The 20,662-nt window shown below is 37.8% G+C and overlaps 1 protein-coding gene across 1 annotated transcript in view; it reads right to left on the bottom strand.

Moving 5' to 3' along the window:
• Positions 1 to 20,358, bottom strand: part of LOC150092745 (ATP-dependent RNA helicase A-like) — a 337,554-nt gene extending 317,196 nt beyond the window's left edge. The window contains 2 exon segments of the mRNA XM_090414778.1: positions 1,847 to 1,971; positions 20,201 to 20,358. Of these exon segments, the coding sequence (XP_090270904.1) occupies positions 1,847 to 1,960 (114 nt within the window). The 5' untranslated portion in view covers positions 1,961 to 1,971; positions 20,201 to 20,358.
• Positions 20,359 to 20,662: the final 304 nt, after the last annotated feature.

Raw genomic sequence — 20,662 nt, 5'->3', positions numbered from 1 at the left:
AGTGTTTTTTACCACTCTGCTGTCATCACTGCTTGTTTCATTTAGCAGTCTTTCAAAGTAATTACTCCATACTTCAAGGATATTTTTTTCTCCCGTTTTCATGTCACCTTTATCATCTCTAATTCCTTTTACAGCACTCTTTCTTCCATTCTTAAGTTTTTTCAACAACCTCCAGAATATTTTGCCACCTTCTTGATATTTATTTTCTATATTCTTGCCAAAGTCCTCAGATGACTTTTGTTTAGCTAGTTTTACACAGTGTTTAGCATTCTTGCATTTCTCTCTATATTCTCTAAGAGCACAAGCTGACTTATTTGACAGGAACTTTTGATATGCTTTCTTCTTTTCCTTCACTGCCTCTTTAACTTCCTGTGTCCACCAGGGAGTTCTGATTTTTTTTATCCTTACAGACAACCTCACCACATGCCTCTCTGGCAGAATCAATCAATGTTTTTTTTTCAGAGTTTGCCACTGAATCTCCAAGGTTTGATTCCTGTTCTCAAACTCTTTCATTTTTTCTTCAATAATCTTTGTGTATTTTAGTCTACAGTTCACATCTGAGAGCTGCTCAACTTTTATTCGCTTTAAAACTTTTTTACATGTTATTCTTTTCAATATGAAATTCAATTTTATCCTGCTCAAGACTAAATAGTAATCACTTCCAATTTCAAATCCTCTCTACACTCTGGTGTCCTGCACCAGAGAGAAAACATCACTATCAACAATAACATAGTCAATGAGACTTTTCTTATTCCTAGCCTCTTCTCTCCATGTGAATTTGTACACATTTTTATGTTGGAACATGGTGTTAGTAATAATCAGTCCATGTCCTGAGCAGAAATCCAACAGATATTTGCCATTATTATTAGCTTTGCTCTTTTCTCCAAATTTTCCCAAAATATTTTTGTATGTCTCACAATCATTTCCTACTCAGCTATTTAGATCCCCAACAAGGATCAACTTTTCCTTTTTCATTGTGTCAGTTGCTTTTTCTAAAGCCTCAAAAAATTCCTCCACTTCTACCTTAGTAGAACCTTCTGTGGGACCATAGGCACAAATAAGTCTCATTGTCCAGTTCCCCATTCTCATATTTGCCCACATTACTCTACTTGAGACTGACTGCCATTCAAGAAGATTAGCCTCGTATTTTGTGTTGAATACTATGGCTACTCCTTCTTTTCCTTGATTGTCATTGCCTGAATATAACATTTTGTATTTATTGCTCAGAAAGATCTCACCAGTTTTTGTCTTTTTTGTTTCAGTCACCCCTATTATGTCGATCTGGTACTTATCTAATTCCTCAGCTAGCTCCATTTCTTTGCCATTCAGGCTTCTTACGTTGATAGTACCGATCTTTAACTCTGGTGATGTTGAGTTGGGGTTTGTTTTCAGATTTGTTCCAGTAGCTGACTTTTCGCTGTTCACCCTGGTTCCCTGGCGAAAACAACGGGGGCTTTGTTTAACTGGGCGATGCCCCAGCCGACATGAAATTTTGTCATGTTGTACCATCATTTTTTATTTTGGTTTAACTAATAAGAATACAATTTGGTCAGCTAAGTCCTGAATCAGTACTTATTATTCAATGTCATACTTTGTTAACAGTTAATTTGTTATTCATGAGCCCAATGTGATCATAACACTATATCCAAAACTAGTAGATGCAAACTGCTACTTACCCATTTATATATGCAAAATAAGCCTTGCTATTTCTATAAACATGAACCATATGTATTCAGAGAAAGATTAGGTTAAAAGAGTGGCAAATAAACTAAATTAAGTATTGCCTATTGTCAGTCTGATTGCTAATGCTTCTATCATATAAATCTTTATGTATAATCGATATTACCTCACAGAGAAATCTCTGACGATGCTTTGGACCAGTATTCTTCGTTTCATATTGAGGGGTTGCTTTTAACTTTCCACACCAAGAATAAAGATAAGACTTTGTCATATCACCCATTTTTACAAACTCTGCAAAAAAGTAAATAAATAAATATATGTACACACACTCATATACATTCTGCAAATAAAATAACTTAAATGAATCAGTACAAATAATTTCCTTAACATTAAGTCAAATTCCAAATACTGAAACTTGCTTGTGTGATTGTGATATTAATAAACTGTGTGTGTGTGTGCAAACACGATGTAATCTTATCAGATGCACCAATTTGTGTTAACACAATGTTTATACCATGTCACACAATTCCCAAGAGTTCACATTATCCAACTGCTATAATAACCTCAAACTTAATTCTTTCAGAATCCAGAAAATGATTGACTGGAGACCAAATGAAATATATATAATAAAACCAAACTACACACATTAATAAGAATAAAACTAATTCGATTTAGATCCAAAGCTTGTTTGTTTTAGATATTATTATTGGTCTACTAAACAAAGCATCTTTTTTTTTTTTTTTTTAGAACAAACTCTTTCACAAAAATGTTCATTAGATCCCATGCTTGATCAGGTTTTTTTTTTTTTTTTCAAAATGTAAAAATTCTCTTTTTTTCCCCTTCCTCTTTAACTTCCATGGGATTACATAGTATTTCGTCATTTAGTGTTTTTATGTGATTCCCACTCATGAAAGGTTGTATGCCTATAATAATACATTAGTACAGTGAGTGGACTAAATGTTTTTTTTTACATAGCGCACCCGGCCCTAGAGACCAACTATATAACTTTTTTTTCAAACCACTACAGGCCTACAATAAGCAGGGTGGTGTTCTCGCACCAGTCAATGAGATGCATCTCCCACCTAAAGACAATCACAAACAGCCATACCCACGGCAGATCTGCACCCTTGAGCTATTGATTGGAGAGCAGATACACTAACCACTCAACTGACCAGGCCATCTACGTTTAAACTATTCCTTGTAATTCGACCAACAGTAAGTCGGTCAAATTATTCATATGCCCTCAGCAATAGGGATGGAAGTAGTTGAAATATACTAGTAAAAAACCAGGCGGATAGGATTCTGTTGCTAAGATCCTGGCAAAGTTTTCTCCCAAAGCTGCAATAGCTTTTGGATCAGCAGCAACAATACTTAATTATGATCCAAGGCAGGCAAATGGTGTGTTCTGTATCTACCTTTCATTTTATGGATTTTATCCCAGACAATTTTTGCAATGGTTGTTTGATCAATTATGTAAATTTAATCCAGGATTGTTTTGACTCCGACATTGCACATAACACACGTTGACCCAAGCATGTTTAAATGTTATTAACTTTGTTGTGATAGGATATCTAAAAAACATATCTGACGCTATATCTTGATTTTTTTTTGGATGCTTGACACTCTTGATTCCAACAAGGCTTTGGGCAGAGTGGGAATCGGGATGATGTTTTTGGAAATGCTGCGATGGCTGCATGGACAATACAATGTGATATGATTCACTGCTTCATTAATAGCCGTTTGGTTTGGCTGACTGCTTCAGTATTAAATTGTGCAAGATGGGAAAATGTATTCCAGTCAACCTGGTTTGTTTTCCACATGAGCATCCATGTAAAACATGGTTCCAGTGAGGACAGAATGCTGATAAGAGGAAATGATTTCTTCCATATATGTTTTCAACATCCTCATGTGAGCAATGGAAAAACTGCAGGGAAGCAGACTGTAACATTGATTACAGAATAAGAGAGAGTAGGCACATGGAAGAAGTATTTTCTCTGTTACTAATAAGAGAGATTATGGTTGTCAAGCATTCACTTTCTATTCGTGTTCACACTATCCCAGAGAGTATAGTATAGGCTGAGGTAGTTGTCTTATGAGATTATTGAGTTCCATTTTCATTTAATTCAGAACATAGTGATAGTGGTATATATGGTATGGGGGAAAAAAAATGCTTAAAACTGTTTTTAGTGCTTTCAACTGTAAAAATGTACCCACTGTTTAAGTTTCATATACTTGTCTGATTTCTAGGAGATTGAGACCTTGCCCTTATTGGGTTTATATTTGTCATTAGAGTTTAGGAAGTATGGATGACCAGTATCCATCTCTTCCTCTGGAAAAATATCCAATACATCTTTGGATGCATCAGGATCATCAAGTAAGTTCAAGTTGCTTTCAGTGGATACTGAAGTATCCATTTTTTTTCTGTGGAAGGGGCTGGTGGTTTTTCTTCAAGTGATAACCTTGCCATAATTTTTTTCACAAGTGGGTTGTCATCGGTGAATGGAACCATTTTCAGAGTGGGGCCATATATTGTGCTACTGATGAGCTTAACAGAAAAAAACAGTTATGATCGTAAAGTTTAGGTATGGTGAAATTATCAAATGGTGGAACAGACATGCGAGTTTGAATTGTTGACATATTCTTAACTGTTACCTTTTCAGCATAAGAGGATCTCAGAGCATGTCGTGGCTAACTTTCTTTTGTATCCTGATATGATATGTTTGGTTCTCTTTTAATTTTGTGTATTTCTTTCTCATCTTTCCACTTCTAACATGCATGGAAGTATGCTGGAGGATCTCCATGACAGTTTACACATTTGCTTTCTTGACAAAGAAAAACTTATGACTTTGGCCACCACATGGAGTACAGGCATAGCCACGACAAACAGTTTGGGCATTTCTGGCATTTGAAGCATCTCAGTGGAAAAGAGATGTTCAGGAAAACTGAGATGCCCTGCTTTAACAGATGGAGGCTCAGGAGTACCAAAAGTAAGGATGGATAAGGATGTGCCATTTCTGGTTGGAACCAGGTGACCATTCCTACACATCATGATGCACCTCATACTTGTCATCCCTGATCTTCCAGGTCTGAACATATCTTATCAGGAACGTGTAGGAGATCCCCTTCTGAGAACATTCCTTTACAGGAATTGAGTGTCAATGGCATCAATATGTGGTTGGGACTTTGTTAGGTGCCTGAAACAAATAAGGTTATAGGATATATGTTCAAGTGGTTTTATATTCAGCACCAGAGCTCCCCATCAACAATGGAGTCACACATGGATGCCCACTATCCTGCAAGTTACCACAGATGCTAAAAGTCAGGACTCGGGGCTTGCTACAGCAAGCCCCGAGTCCTATCCCTGGGGGTGAGACATATTGCAACACTCATGACCCTTGACCACCAGCCAATCCTAACCAAGCCAACCAGAACCACATGTCTTGCCAAAGCAGTACAAGACTACTAGGATCCCCCTTTATGGATGTCCATGGGTCACACCACACACAACAAACAGGGCAGCAAGGCAATGGATCCCAGTGATGGTAGTCCAGAAGACAGGATAGTAAAAAAAGACTCAGGAGAAGTACAGCGAAGAATATGTGAAGAAATGAGGAAGAACGGAAATGGCTACAGGGATATATACTATATCCACATAGTCAGTACCATCACCAGGATAATGAGAATCAATCGCATTAGCTTATCAAAATAAATAAGTCATCCAATTCTTTTTTTTGCACAGTGAATTTTATAATATATAAATGAGTTTGCTATACCAACTAAAGAGAAACAGAAAACAGACTTGTAATACAGAGAAAGAGCAGCTCACTGATAAATAATAAAGCAATGTATGGAAGTCCTGAGAGCAAGGATAAAAAAAAAAGGAGGGATGGGTCCATGAGGTTCCAGATGTCCATGGGCTACACTGCACAGCCAACATAGTAGCAGGGCACTAGATACCAGTGATGTCATCTGGAAGATAGGATAATAAAAAAAGAATCAGAAGTAGAGTGAAAAATATGTGAGAAAAACCAAAAAAATGGCCTTGGCAAACAACCAGAAGGCACAGCTTCCATTTGAACACAGACGAGTTTTCTGCTGTGGCCTTTATGAAACCAGATTTAGATCTGCTTATGACTGATGACTTTAATTGCATATGTTGCATGGTTTGGTATAGGCAGAGCATGCAGCTGGAGTACATGATGCTAAGGACATGAGGTAGGCTGAATTCTTTCTTTGACTGCTCTGACATATTTTCAGTTGAACCAGGGCTTTGAAAGCAGATTCCCCATTGAACCCAGGGGATTATGGGTTGAATGGGGAATGAAGGCCTTCATACCTGTGAGAATAATTTATGACTCATTCACAGCAGGTATTAGTCAGGTGAATGCAAACAATAGTCATACCAAGGAAAAGAGAAGTAAATGTTGTAGAGGCATCCCAAAAAGGATGCAAGGTTAGGAGCAGTTGGAGGAGACATACCAGATTCTGGTCTGAGTTACTGAAAGGAGAGGTGACCTCCAGTGTATCTGGAAGGAGAACTGGTCAAAAAGAGATCCAGATATTTGAAAAGTGAAGCATATTATCAAAGATTTGAGCACATAGATGTATGATTAGTGTTAGGTCATTACTTATAACAAAAACTTCTGCTTCTCTTCCAGGTGGGTTAGCGGTACTGGAGTAGGAAAGCCTGATGGAATTGTAGATGTTGATATCGCACAGGAAGATGACCTCACTATTTGTATAGGTGGTCACCTTTCTTGGAAAAGAATGCAAAGAGATCCAAGCAGTTATCACTGTTTGGAGACCAGTAAATGCAACACATGAACATTACTAAATGGGGCAGTGAAACCTTGAGAAGATAATGTTGGAGGCTTAATAGCTTGTATGCAGCACTCAGAAAGGATTAAAAACAGAATTTAATTCTTCCTATATTTTGTCTCAATCAATGAGACATCTTCAGGATTACAAAAAAAACTAACGTAACATAAAAACAAATAACAAACAATACTAAGTCCAACCACGTGGGAGACACTAAAGTCCTATCTAGGTGGAGAGCCGTCTAAGGGCAGTTGTAGGTGGCCTGGAATATAAAGTGGGACCTCTGGTGATAAGCGTTTCCCAAATCTTAGGAAGCTTGATGCAACCATATTTGTTAAGATTTGGTTGATTCCTGCTGCTGCTGATTCTAAGAATAGTCTTTCTCTTTTGAATTTGCTGTGGTGGAGCATGGTGGTTTTTTTCCATGAGATCCTGGGGGTTATATCCAAGATATGGTCAGCCAGGCCTGACTGACCATTGTCATGCTTGCAGATGTATGACTTATGTTCCTCCAGGCGGATAGTAGCTGATCTACCTGTCTGTCCAAAGTATGCCAATTTACAGGAACAACAGTGTACTTTATAGACTCTAGGCACTGAGAGAGGAGGGAGCTGATCTTTTGTAAAGCAGATAAGGGTAGCAAGTTTACAGTGGGGCTTAAATGCTGTGTGTAGGTTAAATTTTTTAATTTTTTTTATTTATAAAATCTTGGCTATTTTTTCAGATGTGCATGGATGTAGGGTATGGTGACGGCATTTCTAAACTCTTTTAGAAGAGAAGACCAGGGAATGGGGGAGGAACTGCTTATTTTTCTAATGCTGTGATCACTGTAGCCATTGGAGAGGAAAGTGTTGTGTATGTGGTCAAGCTCAGTTGTAAGGGCAGTTCCACAGGAACAAAGATTGTGGGCTCTCTTGGTAAGAGTTTTAATAATGCCATATTGTTGAGCAGGGTGGTGGTGGGAGTGTTTGTGGATGTATCTACCTGTGTGTGTGGGTTTTCTATATACCGTGAAGGAAAGTGTGCCGTTGGGGAGGCGTGTAACTAAGGTGTCTAGGAAGGGTAAGCAATTGTTCTTTTCCCTTTCTATCGTGAACTGGATTCTTGGATGTAGGCTGTTGAGGTGACTGAGGAAGGCTTCTAATGTGTCTGGCCCATGAGACCAGATAGAGAATACATCATCTACATATCTTAGCCAGATGGAAGGTTTGAAAGGAGCTGAGTCTATGGTTCGTTTTTCAAAATCTTCCATATAAAAATTGGCAAGGGGTGTGAGAGGGGGAACCCATGGCAGTTCCTTCTATCTGCTTATAGATTTTGTTCTTCCAAGAAAAATAACCAGAATAGATGGCAAAGAAAAAGAGATCTAAGATGTCAGAAGGAAACACGTATTTTAAGAGTGTTATGGTATCAATTAAGGGAATATTGGTAAACAATGAGATGTCAAAGCTTACCAATATGTCTGTGTTATTTAAGGTTAAATTTTCTATGCGGGTTTTGAAATGGGTAGAGTTTTTTATATAGGATGTGAAAAGTCCAGTGAAGGGGGTCAGAGAGTTGGCCAGCTGTTTTGACAGTTTGTAGCATGGTGAGTTAGTGGCATCTACTATAGGTCTTATTGGGGAATTGGATTTGTGGATTTTTGGTAAACCGTATATTCAGGGAGGGGACCAGAAAGGTTTGAGTTTTTTTGTGATTTCCGGGGGCCCAGGAAGACACTTTTTAAGTAAGTTTTTTAACTTGTGTTTTTGTGGGGTCGTGTTCTAGCGGGGTACAGGTAGAGCGATCTCAGAGGATAATTTCCATTTTTCGATTGTATTCCGTGGCATTAAGAACGACTGTGGCATTATCCTTATCAGCTCAAGTGATAACAATATTTTTTCTTTTCGTAATTTCATTAGAGCAGTGCATTGGGAGGACGATAAATTACTTTTAGGAGGCGAAGACTGGGTGAGGATGTTAGCGACGTCAAGTCTGATATTGTTTGCTATCTCTGGTGCTAAGCGACAGATCCCGCGTTCAACGTTGAACATGACATTAAGCACCGCACTTCTTTCGGAGTGACCACGAAATTGTGGCCGAGGCTTAGGGCACTGACAGCATCGTCGCTGAGCCTTTTGGACGATAAGTTCACTACTGTCTGGAGCGGTTGAATCTGCAGTTGCGGCTTGGCTTACAAAGGTTGTTAAATTTCTTGATATGTTTATTTTTTATATTTTGAAATTCTTTCTGTGCGGAAGCTTCCAAAATGCCAGAGTGAATAGACCAATGTTCAGGGTTAAGTACAACAAAGAGCTCCGATTGTAAGGAGCCAATGGAGCCATTCTTCACGGAGAGGGTGGCACGAGTAGCAGCGATTTGTTCCCTCATTAGTTACTATCAGTAGTCAGCCGTCACCATACCCTACATCTGTGACACATCTGAAAAAATAGCCAAGATTTTTAAAAAATACAACCTACACACAGCATTTAAGCCCCACCGCAAATTTGCTACCCTCGTCCGCTCTACAAAAGATCAGCTCCCTTCTCTCTCATTGGTTCCTTACAATTGGAGCTCTCCGCTGCACTTAATCCTGAACATTGGTCTATTCTCTCTGGCATTTTGGAAGCTTCTGCAGAGAAAGAATTTCAAAAAATAAAAAATAAACATATCAAGAAATTTAACAACCTTTGTAAAGTTAAGTCGCAACCGCAAATTCAACCGCTCCAGACAGTAGTGAACTTATCGTCCAAAAGGCTCAGCAACAATGCCGCCAGTGCCCTAAGCTCTCAGCCACAATTTCGCAGTCGCTCCGAAAGAAGTGCCGGTGCTTAATGTGATGTTCAACGTCGAATGCAGGATCTGTCGCTTAGCGCCAGAAATAAAAAACAACATCAAATTGATGTCGCTAACATCCCCGCCCAGTCTTCACCTCCTAAAAGTAATTTATTGTCCTCCCAATGCACATGAAATTACGAAAATAAAAAATATCGTTATCACCAGAGCTGATAAGGGTAATACCACAGTTGTTCTTAATGCCACGGAATACAATCGAAAAATGGAGATTATCCTCCGAGATCACTCTACCTACACCCCGCCAGAACATGACCCCACAAAAACACAAGTTAAAAAACTTACTTAAAAATTGTCTTCCTGGCCCCTGGAAATCACGAAAAATTCAAACCTTTCTTCTCCCCGATTATACGGTTTACCAAAAATCCACAAATCCAATTCCTCACTAAGACCAATAGTAGATGCCACTAACTCACCTTGCTACAAACTGTCAAAACAGCTGGCCAACTCCCTAAACCGCTTACTGGACTTTCCACATCTTATATAAAAAGCTCTACCCATTTCAAAACCGTCATAGAAAATTTAACCTTAAATAACACAGACATATTGGTAAGCTTTGACATCTCCTCATTGTTTACCAATATTCCCTTAACTGACACCTTATCTCTATTAGAAAACGTTTTTCTCTATGACATCTTAGATCTCTTTTCCTTTGCCACTTATTCTGGTTATTTTTCTTGGAAGAACAAAATCTATAAGCAGATAGAAGGAACCACCATGGGTTCCCCCCTCTCACCCCCCTTGCCAATTTTTATATGGAAGATTTTGAAAAACGAGCCACAGACTCAGCCCCTCCCAAACCTTCCATCTGGCTAAGATATGTAGATGATGTGTTCTCTATTTGGCCTCACGGCCCAGACACATTAGAAGCCTTCCTCAGTCACCTCAACAGCCTACATCCAAGAATCCAGTTCATGATGGAAAGGGAAAAGAACAATTGTTTACCATTCCTAGACACCTTAGTTATACGCCTCCCCAACAGTACACTTTCCTTCACGGTATATAGAAATCCCATGCACACAGGCAGATACATCCACAAACGCTCCCACCACCACCCTGCTCAACAATATGGCATTATTAAAACTCTTACCAAGAGAGCCCACAATCTTTGTTCCCGTGGAACTGCCCTTACAACTGAGCTTGGTACACATACACAACATTTTCCTCTCCAATGGCTACAGTGATCACAGCATTAGAAAAATAATCAGTTCCTCCCCCATTCCCCGATCTTCTCTTCTAAAAGAGTTTAGAAATGCCATCACCATACCCTACATCCATGCACATCTGAAAAAATAGCCAAGATTTTATTTAAAAAAAAATTTTAAAAATACAACCTACACACGGCATTTAAGCCCCACCGTAAACTTGCTACCCTCATCCGCTTTACAAAAGATCAGCTCCCTCCTCTCTCAGTGCCTGGAGTCTATAAAGTACCCTGTTCTTCCTGTAAACTGGCAAACTTTGGACAGACAGGCAGATCAGCTACTATCCACATGGAGAAACTTAAGTCATACATCTGCAAGCACAACTATGGTCAGTCAGGCCTGGCTGACCATGTCTTGGATACAACCCACAGGATCTCATGGAAAAAAACCACCATGCTCCACCACAGCAAATTCAAAAGAGAAAGACTACTCTTAGAATCAGCAGCAGCTCTCAGGAATCAACCAAATCTTAACAAATATGGTTGCATTAAGCTCCTAAGATTTGGGAAATGCTTATCATTAGAGGTCTCACTTTACATTCCAGGCCACCTACAACTGCCCTTAGAGGGCGCTCCACCTAGATTGGACTTGAGCATCTCCCACGTTGTTGGGCTTAGTATTGTTTGTTATTTGTTTTTATGTTATCCCTGAAGATGCCTCGTGATGATTTGTGTATCAAATCATCACGAAATTCTGTCATGGAATTCAACCCTATCAATAGCAGAATTGCTCTAGTCGGCCTGAGAGGGAAACCACTCAATATCACCATCATACAGGTCTATGCCCCAACCACAGATCACGAGGACTCCGACGTAGAAGAGTTTTATTGTCAACTTAATGCAACAATCACCAGAGTGAATAGAAAAGACCTTTTGATTGTACAGGGCGATTGGAATGCCAAAATTGGAACAGACATCGGCAAGGATTATCTCCCATTTGTTGGACCATATGGCTATGGGGAGACAAACGAAAGAGGTTTTGAATTGATCAATTTTGCCTCACAAAATGAACTTACCATTACTAACACTATTTCCCCATAAACCTTCCAGAAGATGAACATGGACTTCCCCTGATGGTAAAACACACAACCAAATCGACTTTATCCTTGTAAGCACAAGATTTAAAAACTCCATCAACCTCACAAGAACTAGATCATTTCCTGGAGCCGACATTGGCAGTGACCACAATATGGTCATCGTAACTGTGAATATGAAAATGAAGGAAAGATTACCTACAAAATCAACTCGTAAAAGATATAATATAGAAAAATTAAAAGATCCCCAAATAAATACACTATATAAATACAAATTAAAACAAATTTTTGACACAAGCTTCAAGAAACATAATAGTATCGAATCTAAAACTAAATACTTCTCATAAAAGATAACTGAGACAGCTGAAGAAATCCTTGGATACAAAAGGAAAATAAATAAACCATGGATAACCAACAATATTTTGGACCTATGCGACGAAGGAAGATATTTGAAATCTCATATTAATAGTGGTGATAATAGAAAACTATAGTACTTATATATAGAACTATAGTACTATAGAACTTAGTAATATAAAAATATTACTAAGATTATTAAAAAAGAAATCAAACATGCTAGAAATTTATGGATATTGGATGAATGCAAAAAGATAGAAAAGGACTTAAATAAAAATAATTCTAAAAGTGCTTTTCAAATTATCAATAAGCTAACCAAACCTTTTACCGGAATTAATTGGAGCATAGAAGATGGAACCCCTATCACAGATAACCAGAAAATAATTGATAGATGGAAATGTTATGCAACCAAGCTTTTTCAAAAGGACCCTCAATTGACCGATGATATTTTGGAAGAAATTTTGCCAGGAGGTTCGGAGGAAGGAGATTATCCAATATTAAAAGAAGAAGTTATTGCAGCAGTTAGCTCCTCAAAAATTGGAAAATCACTGGGAAGTGATGGTGCCACAGTGGAACTGATACGCGAAAGGGGTGATATCATCATAGACACCTTGCTAAATTTATTCCAGGACGTATGGAACACAGAGACTTGGCCTTCTGATTGGCGGACTTCTGTCCTTGTACCTATCCCTAAAAAGGGAAACAGCAATAAATGTAGCACCTATAGAACAATAAGCCTTATTAGACATCCAAGCAAAATCGTGTTAAAAATACTATTGTCAAGAATCGAAAAGAAAATAGAAAGCAGACTATCAGATGAACAAGCAGGTTTCCGGAAGTCCAGAAGTACAATCGACCATATTTTTATAATACACATACTAGGCGAAAAATACATAGAACATGCAAAATAATCTGTCACAACTTCTTAGACCTTCAAAAAGCTTTTGACTCAATATGGCACGAGGCATTATGGAAAATTTTAGAGCATTATGGTATTGACAACAAAATTATTAGGATTATTAAATCTCTTTATTCCTCATCTGATATGAGAATTGAAATTAAAAATTACAGCAGTGAACCGTTCTGGGCAGAACGGGAGGTAAGACAGGGATGCATCTTGTCCCCTCTTCTTTTTAATTGTTTTCTGGAATATGTCATAGATGAAACTCTTTATGAATATGACACTGGAATAGTAGTTGGTGGACTAAGAATAAATAACTTACGTTTCGCTGATGATATCGATCTTCTGGCAGAAAGTGAAGAAGAATTACAAGAGATAACCAGCCGTGTTTTCGGAACATTAAAAAAATATGGATTATACATAAACCTACAAAAAACAAAAACAATGATAACCTCAAAATCAGACATTGAATTCTTAAAAATACAAATTGGCAATAAGCAAATTGAGAATGTAAAGAAGTTCACTTATCTAGGAAGCACGTTGAGTCAAGATGGTCGTTCAAAAACCGACATTAAATACCGAACTGCTAAGGAAACCGTGGCCCTACAGAAGTTAAAACCATTGTGGGAAGATAACAGAATAGCAATCACAACTAGACTAAGACTAGGTGAATTGACACCTTGGTGAATTCTGTCCTTTTGTATGGCTGCGAGGCCTGGACTTTATTGAAGGAAGATGAGAGGAGACTCCTGTCTTTCGAAACGAAAACTTACAGAAGACTTTTGAGAATTCCCTATACCGCTCACGAAACCAATGAAAATGTCCAAAAACTGACTGACTCAATAGATGGGAGAAAAAGGGAAAATATTCTGACAGTCATCAGAAGAAGACAGATGAAATGGTTCGGACATGTGGAGAAGGCTAGTGGCATTCCAAAGCAAACCCTAGAAGGAATCGTTCCAGGATCAAGGGTTAGGGGCCGACCTCGATTAAAATGGACTGATAACATCAAAAAATGGACAAATTCCTCTCTTTCTCAACTGACATCAAGAACAAGAGACCGAGACGACTGGAGGAGGCTAGCAAAGAGTATCACCTACCAGCCATGAATGACCCAACGGTTCATTTTGGACTATGGGAGAAGAAGATGTCTCATTGACTGAGATGAAATATAGGAAGAATTAAATTCTGTTTTTAATCCTTTCTGAGTGCTGTATACAATCCATTAAGCCTCCAACATGAAGTTCTCACAGCACTTAAGCCTCTATACACGAAACCTTGAGAAGGTCAAAAGCAGGAGATACTAAATTGGGATGACTTTTTTTTATGGGATTAGTTTAGGAGGGAGATTCACTTTTTTTGCAGTGTTATTGTTTGTGGGGCATCTTCATAAGTTTGATCAAACAGAAGTATATAGTGGGGACATGCAGTGAGAGATGATACTCTTGGACATGACATCCATACAGAGAGAAACCAGTCTGCATGCCATGCCATCTATTATTTACCAAACTATCTCATTTGAATGCAGAATAATACTTCTGGTTGGACTCAAAATACTGAACTCTGATTACCAGTCTATAATCACTTTATCACTGGATACACTTCAAAATTAAATCATAAAAGTAACAAAACAACAAAATCACCCACACCTAGACACAAGGGAAGAACTCAGACACTTAGCAAAACTTGTCTGGCAAAAGTTTTCATGGGTACTGACTGAAAGTGGTAGGAGCAGGGTACCACTAATTCAGATGAATTCACACTTATGTTTGACTTCATTCTGCAGGTTTCAACATGTCTCAAAATTGGTTGTTTCTCACAGTTCTTTATCCCTTCCAATCTATATAACAGTTATGAAGCTGTTACTGTAATGCCACCATGTTTCTTTTTAAATGACATCAGCGACCAATGAATGTGTCTCTAGAGTTCGAAAAATAAATAAAGAATGAAATGAATGTGCAATCTAATTAAGTAAGAGATTCATAAGAAAAAGATTAAGTAGGAGGAATACCATGTGCAAAAGAATGTCAATTATGATAATTATAAGCAGCAGGCCAGAAGAGTGACAAGTGCTGTACAGAAAACAAAGTCTGAATATGAAAAGAAACTGGCTCTGCAAGTTAAAGACATCCCCAAAGAATTCTATTATTATGCTGCAAGAAAAGAGTGAATTTGAAAGAATAACTACTGAATGCAGATGGTATGCAGGTGAATTCTGCACTAAATCTGATGCAGAAGTGATGGTTCAACTAATGAGCAGTCATTTTGCTAAAAGCTATCAACTGGTATATGCAACATTGTACTCACCACTGAATACAGTGAAGAGGTAATATGAGGATGCACAAACCGAATAAGAATTCTGCAATGGAACTGATGGGATATCAGCATGAATGCTAAAAGAGCGTTCAGCTGAAATGGTATTCCTTTTGACTTTTGACAAAAATAATCAAAAGGAATACATGTCAAAATGGCATACAGACAAAAGTTATGTATGTCAATCATACATAACATTTGTATTGATTAAAGACTTGGCTGGCGCAGTCTTTAATCAATACAAATTTGTCGGCAAACGAATATCTGATATTAAGTGATACAAAAAATTTATGTTAACTGTAAAGTTAGAGTAAAGGCAGTCACATAGTCACACAGACCACACACGATATACAGGGTGTTCGGGATAAATTTGACAGTTTCGTAAGGAAAAAGAAAATCTTCTTTGTATCTATTAAATTTAATGAATTGACAAAAAAACATTACAGGCAGAGTTAATTACAATACTATCAACAAGATTTACTCAAAATAACCACCATTAGCATCGATCACAGCTTCAATTCTGCTTCGGAACCTCGAACAAGCTGATGCTACAGTCTCCCTGGGAAGGGCCGCAAAAACTGTTTTAATTTTATCCATTAACTGGGCTTTTGTATTACTGGAAGTGCGATTGGTGTCTTTTTCAACTGCGCCCCATACAAAATAATCCATGGGGTTAAGGTCTGGGGAGTTTGGAGGCCAAACATTTGGACTGGTGAAGTCGTAGAAATTTTCAGACAACCATTTTTGACTTTTCCCAGAGGTGTGGCAAGGGGCCGAATCCTGCTGCCATACATACGGCCTACCATTGGCTACCCTTGTTATCCAGGGCTTGACTACAGTTAGCAACTCCACGAACAAAGCCCGAATTCCAATGCCAAGGTTCTTCAACACCTGTTCCTGCAGATTTGCGAGGAATTCTGCTGTACGAACGCAATCAGATCGTCTGCTAGGGATCTTTCTTCTTACTACATCCTCGTAGTCACCATTGCAAGTCTCTAGTTCATGCCTGATTGTTTTTACTGTATTCAGGGAGCATTGGGCAGCAGTCGTAATATCCTTATTTTGATGGCGGGCACGAATCATCATGATACAAGTTATTCTCTTCCATGATTCAGGTGGGTTCCAGCTATCCATCCTTTCTGACATCTTGTATATGAATGAAGAAGGGTCCAAACTTTTAAATGAAGAGAAGTGTGTGTTAATACATGTAACTTACGGAAAAATATAATTAATTATAAATATGTCAAATTTATCCCGAACTCCCTGTATATAAACCAAGAACATGACACAGTCAACCCAAGAAGAGAAATCTGATCTTGAAAGGAAAGTGGAACATTATCAAAAGTGAGTAAAGTAGGATCTTTCTTACAGGTAATAAGGCAAGCCTGAGTTTTTAGGGCAATGAACTTTACTGGTGGTAAAGTATCTTCGACCCATTTGAGAATGTTGAGGAGATCAGTGTTTAAGTCATTGGTTATAAAAGATTTTGAGACTTCTATAATTTGAGCACCACAGGGCTTCTTGAATGAGAAAGAGAAATGAAGAGAATTGTGATCAGTATAGTTGTGAATAGAATTTGTAGTAAGAGATAGGCATTGACTGAGAAATCTGATTAGAGGAAACTATCCACCATTACATGCAATTAATGACCAGTGAAAAAAAATGAGAGTCCAATCACAGGATGCAGGAAGGAAGATATAAGATGGTAGCTTGTTCAGGAAGCCACAATTGAATGCCTCTGAAATACTGAGAGTGATAACCCCAAATCATTAACCCCAAATGCATTTCCCCAAATCTTTTCATGCCCTGTGTTCAAAGGTAAGTGAGATTAACTAAGTCAGCAGTAGAATGAGAAAGGGGAAAATCCATACTGGAGATCGTTAATTAACTGATGGGTCTTCAGGCAGTGAAGAAGCTTGTTGTTGATAATCATCTCCATCACTTTTGAAAGTACTGATGTGAGTGTAACTGGACAATAGATGGCTGAATTTTGTCTCCCTTTTTTTGGTATAGGCTGGTGAAGGCTTACTTCCACCCTGTTAAGTAGATGCCAGTTAGAATATGATAGCTCATACAGGAAATATAGGATGGGTGTTAATTCTGGACCACAAATGGAATACCATCGTTTGGACCAGAAGCTTTATTATTATAAAGATTAATCAGGATTTTCCTAATGTCCTGGCAAAAATTCAGGAGGCATACAGTGGGGCAGCTTGTGGTAATATAGAAGGTGATTTGCCTTGGTCATTTAAGCAAGAGTTGGAGGAAAAAAACTGATGCCAAGAGTTACTATGCATCATCAGAATATAAGAGAGATAGGAACAGGGAAGGGCAGAAGTTACACCCAACAGCCTTAGCAAGGGACCAGAAGGCAACAAGTTATTCCATTTCATTTTATGAAGTCTGCTTTGTAACTGTTAGTAACTTTGTCACACTTTTCAGGCTACTGTATAAGCTGGATGAGAAGCTGGAGTTTTTAATTTAAACCATTGAACATAAGTTGCATTATTATCATGGACTGCAGATGACATTTTTCTGAGAACCACAGCCTAAATACAGGACACGGGTTTGCAATGAAGTGGGGAATGAAGGCTCTCATTCCAGTGAGGATTATTTGAGTTATTAGTCTAGTGCAGATGTTTGGATTAGAAGGATGAAGGCGGCAGTAATCTGACCATGGAAAAGAGGCATAAAAATTATAGAGGTCATCACAGTCGGGCAATTGTAATGCTATAGGATACAATGCTGGGATTGGCTGGTAAGCAGATGGTACTGTAGAGAAGGAGACTTGAATAAGACTGTGGTCAGTTACTAAGAGGAAAATTGACATCCACATTGCATATGGAGAGAGAGCTAATTAAAAAAAAAAAAAGTTCACTGTTGGAAGAATGATGAGAATTGTCTGGTAGGTTAACTATTTGTGTTAGATTGTAACTGAAAGCAAATGAGTCAACCTCCCTTCTGGCATGATAAGAAGCAGGAAAAGGTGAGTCAGTATGTGTTATGGATGTTAGTCTCCCTATAAGACAATCTCAAAATTTAGGTAATTAGTTTGTATGAAATCAAAAAGGCAGCATGGTTGTCAGCATTAGGGGGAGCAGTAAATACACAAAGGCTGTAAAAAGAAATCTTGAGCCAGAGCAGGTTTGAAAACTGGAGATTCGAAGTTGGATAACCTATGGCAAGTGATATCAGATTTTACAAAAGTACATATCCCTCCCTATTTTTGCAGAATGTATCTTGGGGGTAATTGGAGCAGATGACATGAGCTATGGTAGTGAATGATGTCAGGTGAGGTTTTGTTAGGAAAAGGAGATCAAGTTTTGATGTAGGTGGTGGTGTATATCATGAAGTTTGTATTGATGCCTCAAATACTGATGAATGGATATAGAAATGTTTATGGGAAATTTTTTTGGGGGAGGGGGTTTCTTTTATTATTTTTTCTAATTTTTAGATTTCTTTTGCTATCTGCATTAGATATTGATACTACATCAACAATTCCCAAAATTTATTCACACAAATTCAAGTGAGCTGTAATTAATTATTATTTGTACCTAATATTCCGATTTATTATTGCACAGCACCTATATGTTGCAGAACGCATCACATGTAGCACTATGCCCCTGGAAAAAGAATAAACAGATAACAGAAAATTGCCAAGCTTTTATGTTGAGGAAAGACACCGGTATTCCAACCTATACACTAAAAATTAAGTTTTATTAAATGAAATGCATTATGTCAGAGTAGTAATTAAACATTGTTATTTTTGAAGGGGAAAATGACAATACTCTTCATTTTTAATCTTTTAAAAATAATAGTTTTTTTTTTCTTTATTCATTTTCTTTGTTACTCGTATCATTTATGTTTTATTTATGCGACATATTTCAATACTTGTTTATTGGGTCTTCATCTTTCAACACTATTTCCAATCATACTATTTTCAGTTATTATTATTATTATCCAGGCCTCCATTTACATTATCCAGTTACATTATCAATTACTATTACTACAGGCAACTCCAGGGAGTCATTAGACTCATCGAGGGAGGCCTCAAATCATATTCATCACAACTATTCGACATACATACAGTATCTATCATACCTCGCCTTAAACTCATTCACGGTCACAGCATCCACCACAGACTCAGGGAGCACATTCCACTCATTCACTACTCTAAAAGTAAAGAACCCAGCTCTAACACCTTTACTAACCACACTTTTGCCCAGCTTCCATGGATGTTCCCTAGTCCTCCCACAACCAGCCCTGTTCTCAAAAATATCTTCCGAATTAATTTTATAGAAACCCTTCAGTAATTTGAATGTCTCAATCATATCTCCCCTCCTCCGCCTATCAACCAATTTTTGCAACCCACAAATCTCCTCAACCTGTTCTCATACGGTTCATTCCACAGACCTGCTATCATCTTGGTCACTCGCCACTGGATCCTCTCCACCTCCTCCCCATCAAGAAAAAGAAACCTAGGTGACCAAATCTGAGCACAGTAGTCGAGATGGGGTCTTATCAAGGCTCGATACAGAGGAACAATAACCTGCTTGTCAACGTATTCTTCAGCAACCAAGTGATTTGATGAGCTGATTTGGCCACTTTTGCAATGTGTCCCCTAAATTTCAATTCCTTATCCACCAACACTCCTAAATCAACATTACTAAATAATATGTCATCTTATCTTAAAACACATCGAGGTGTGTTTAATTATTACTAAAATATGGTTTTAATTAGCAAAATATTCATTTTCAGTCTATCAGTTGTGAATATACTGGCAGCTTAAGATTATCTAATATCATGAGCTACCTAAACATTTGATAAAATCCCAAGAATTAGCATACATAGCACACATATTCACACAGAGTTCTGATAAAAATTTTGATGCTATTTCAGGAAAAACTATACTGCAATTGTAATACGTGACTTTGATGAGCAAATGGATAAGTACCATTATAAAGAACAGGTTATTTTTAACTAGTGTTATTATTATTATCCCAAGACCTCATGGAGTCAAAGACTCATCTGGGATTATTAATTTAATATTTACACTTAACTCACCTTTTTCCCTGATATATCTGCGCCAAAATGTACAACACGTAAAATATTACTCCGTTCACTAAAATACAGTTTCATTCAAGAAATAACTCAATGGAAACATAAACAAATCAAAAAACCAACTCCAACTAAAACAATGGCGCAAACCAGTGAAACAACAAGCCATACACAGACATCCAACGCCACCAAACATACAAAAAGTGAAGTATAAAATTTAAAAAATTATATATATCCGAATAACAAAAATTGACAATTACACATTTTAGTGACGAATTAAGATTAGGATTAGCTGAGTCGTATAAAGCCTAGTGAATGTAATATCGTTTAGTTTGACGAATAATGTTTGTTGAGTTTTGGTTTAGATTCGGAATCAAGTAGCAAAAGTATCTATAAATGAAATTTTTTGGTAAGTAATTTTGTTCAGAAAACTTTTAAGTGCAAGACTTTGCTACCTATGCTGGTAGA

Source organism: Typopeltis vanoorti, chromosome 25 (genome assembly GCF_054136105.1).
Source record: "Typopeltis vanoorti isolate ZY-2024b chromosome 25, IOZ_Tvanoo_1.0, whole genome shotgun sequence".
Taxonomy (NCBI): domain Eukaryota; kingdom Metazoa; phylum Arthropoda; class Arachnida; order Uropygi; family Thelyphonidae; genus Typopeltis; species Typopeltis vanoorti.
Note: the sequence above shows the minus strand (reverse complement) of the source record. Positions and strands in the feature narration are given on the sequence as shown.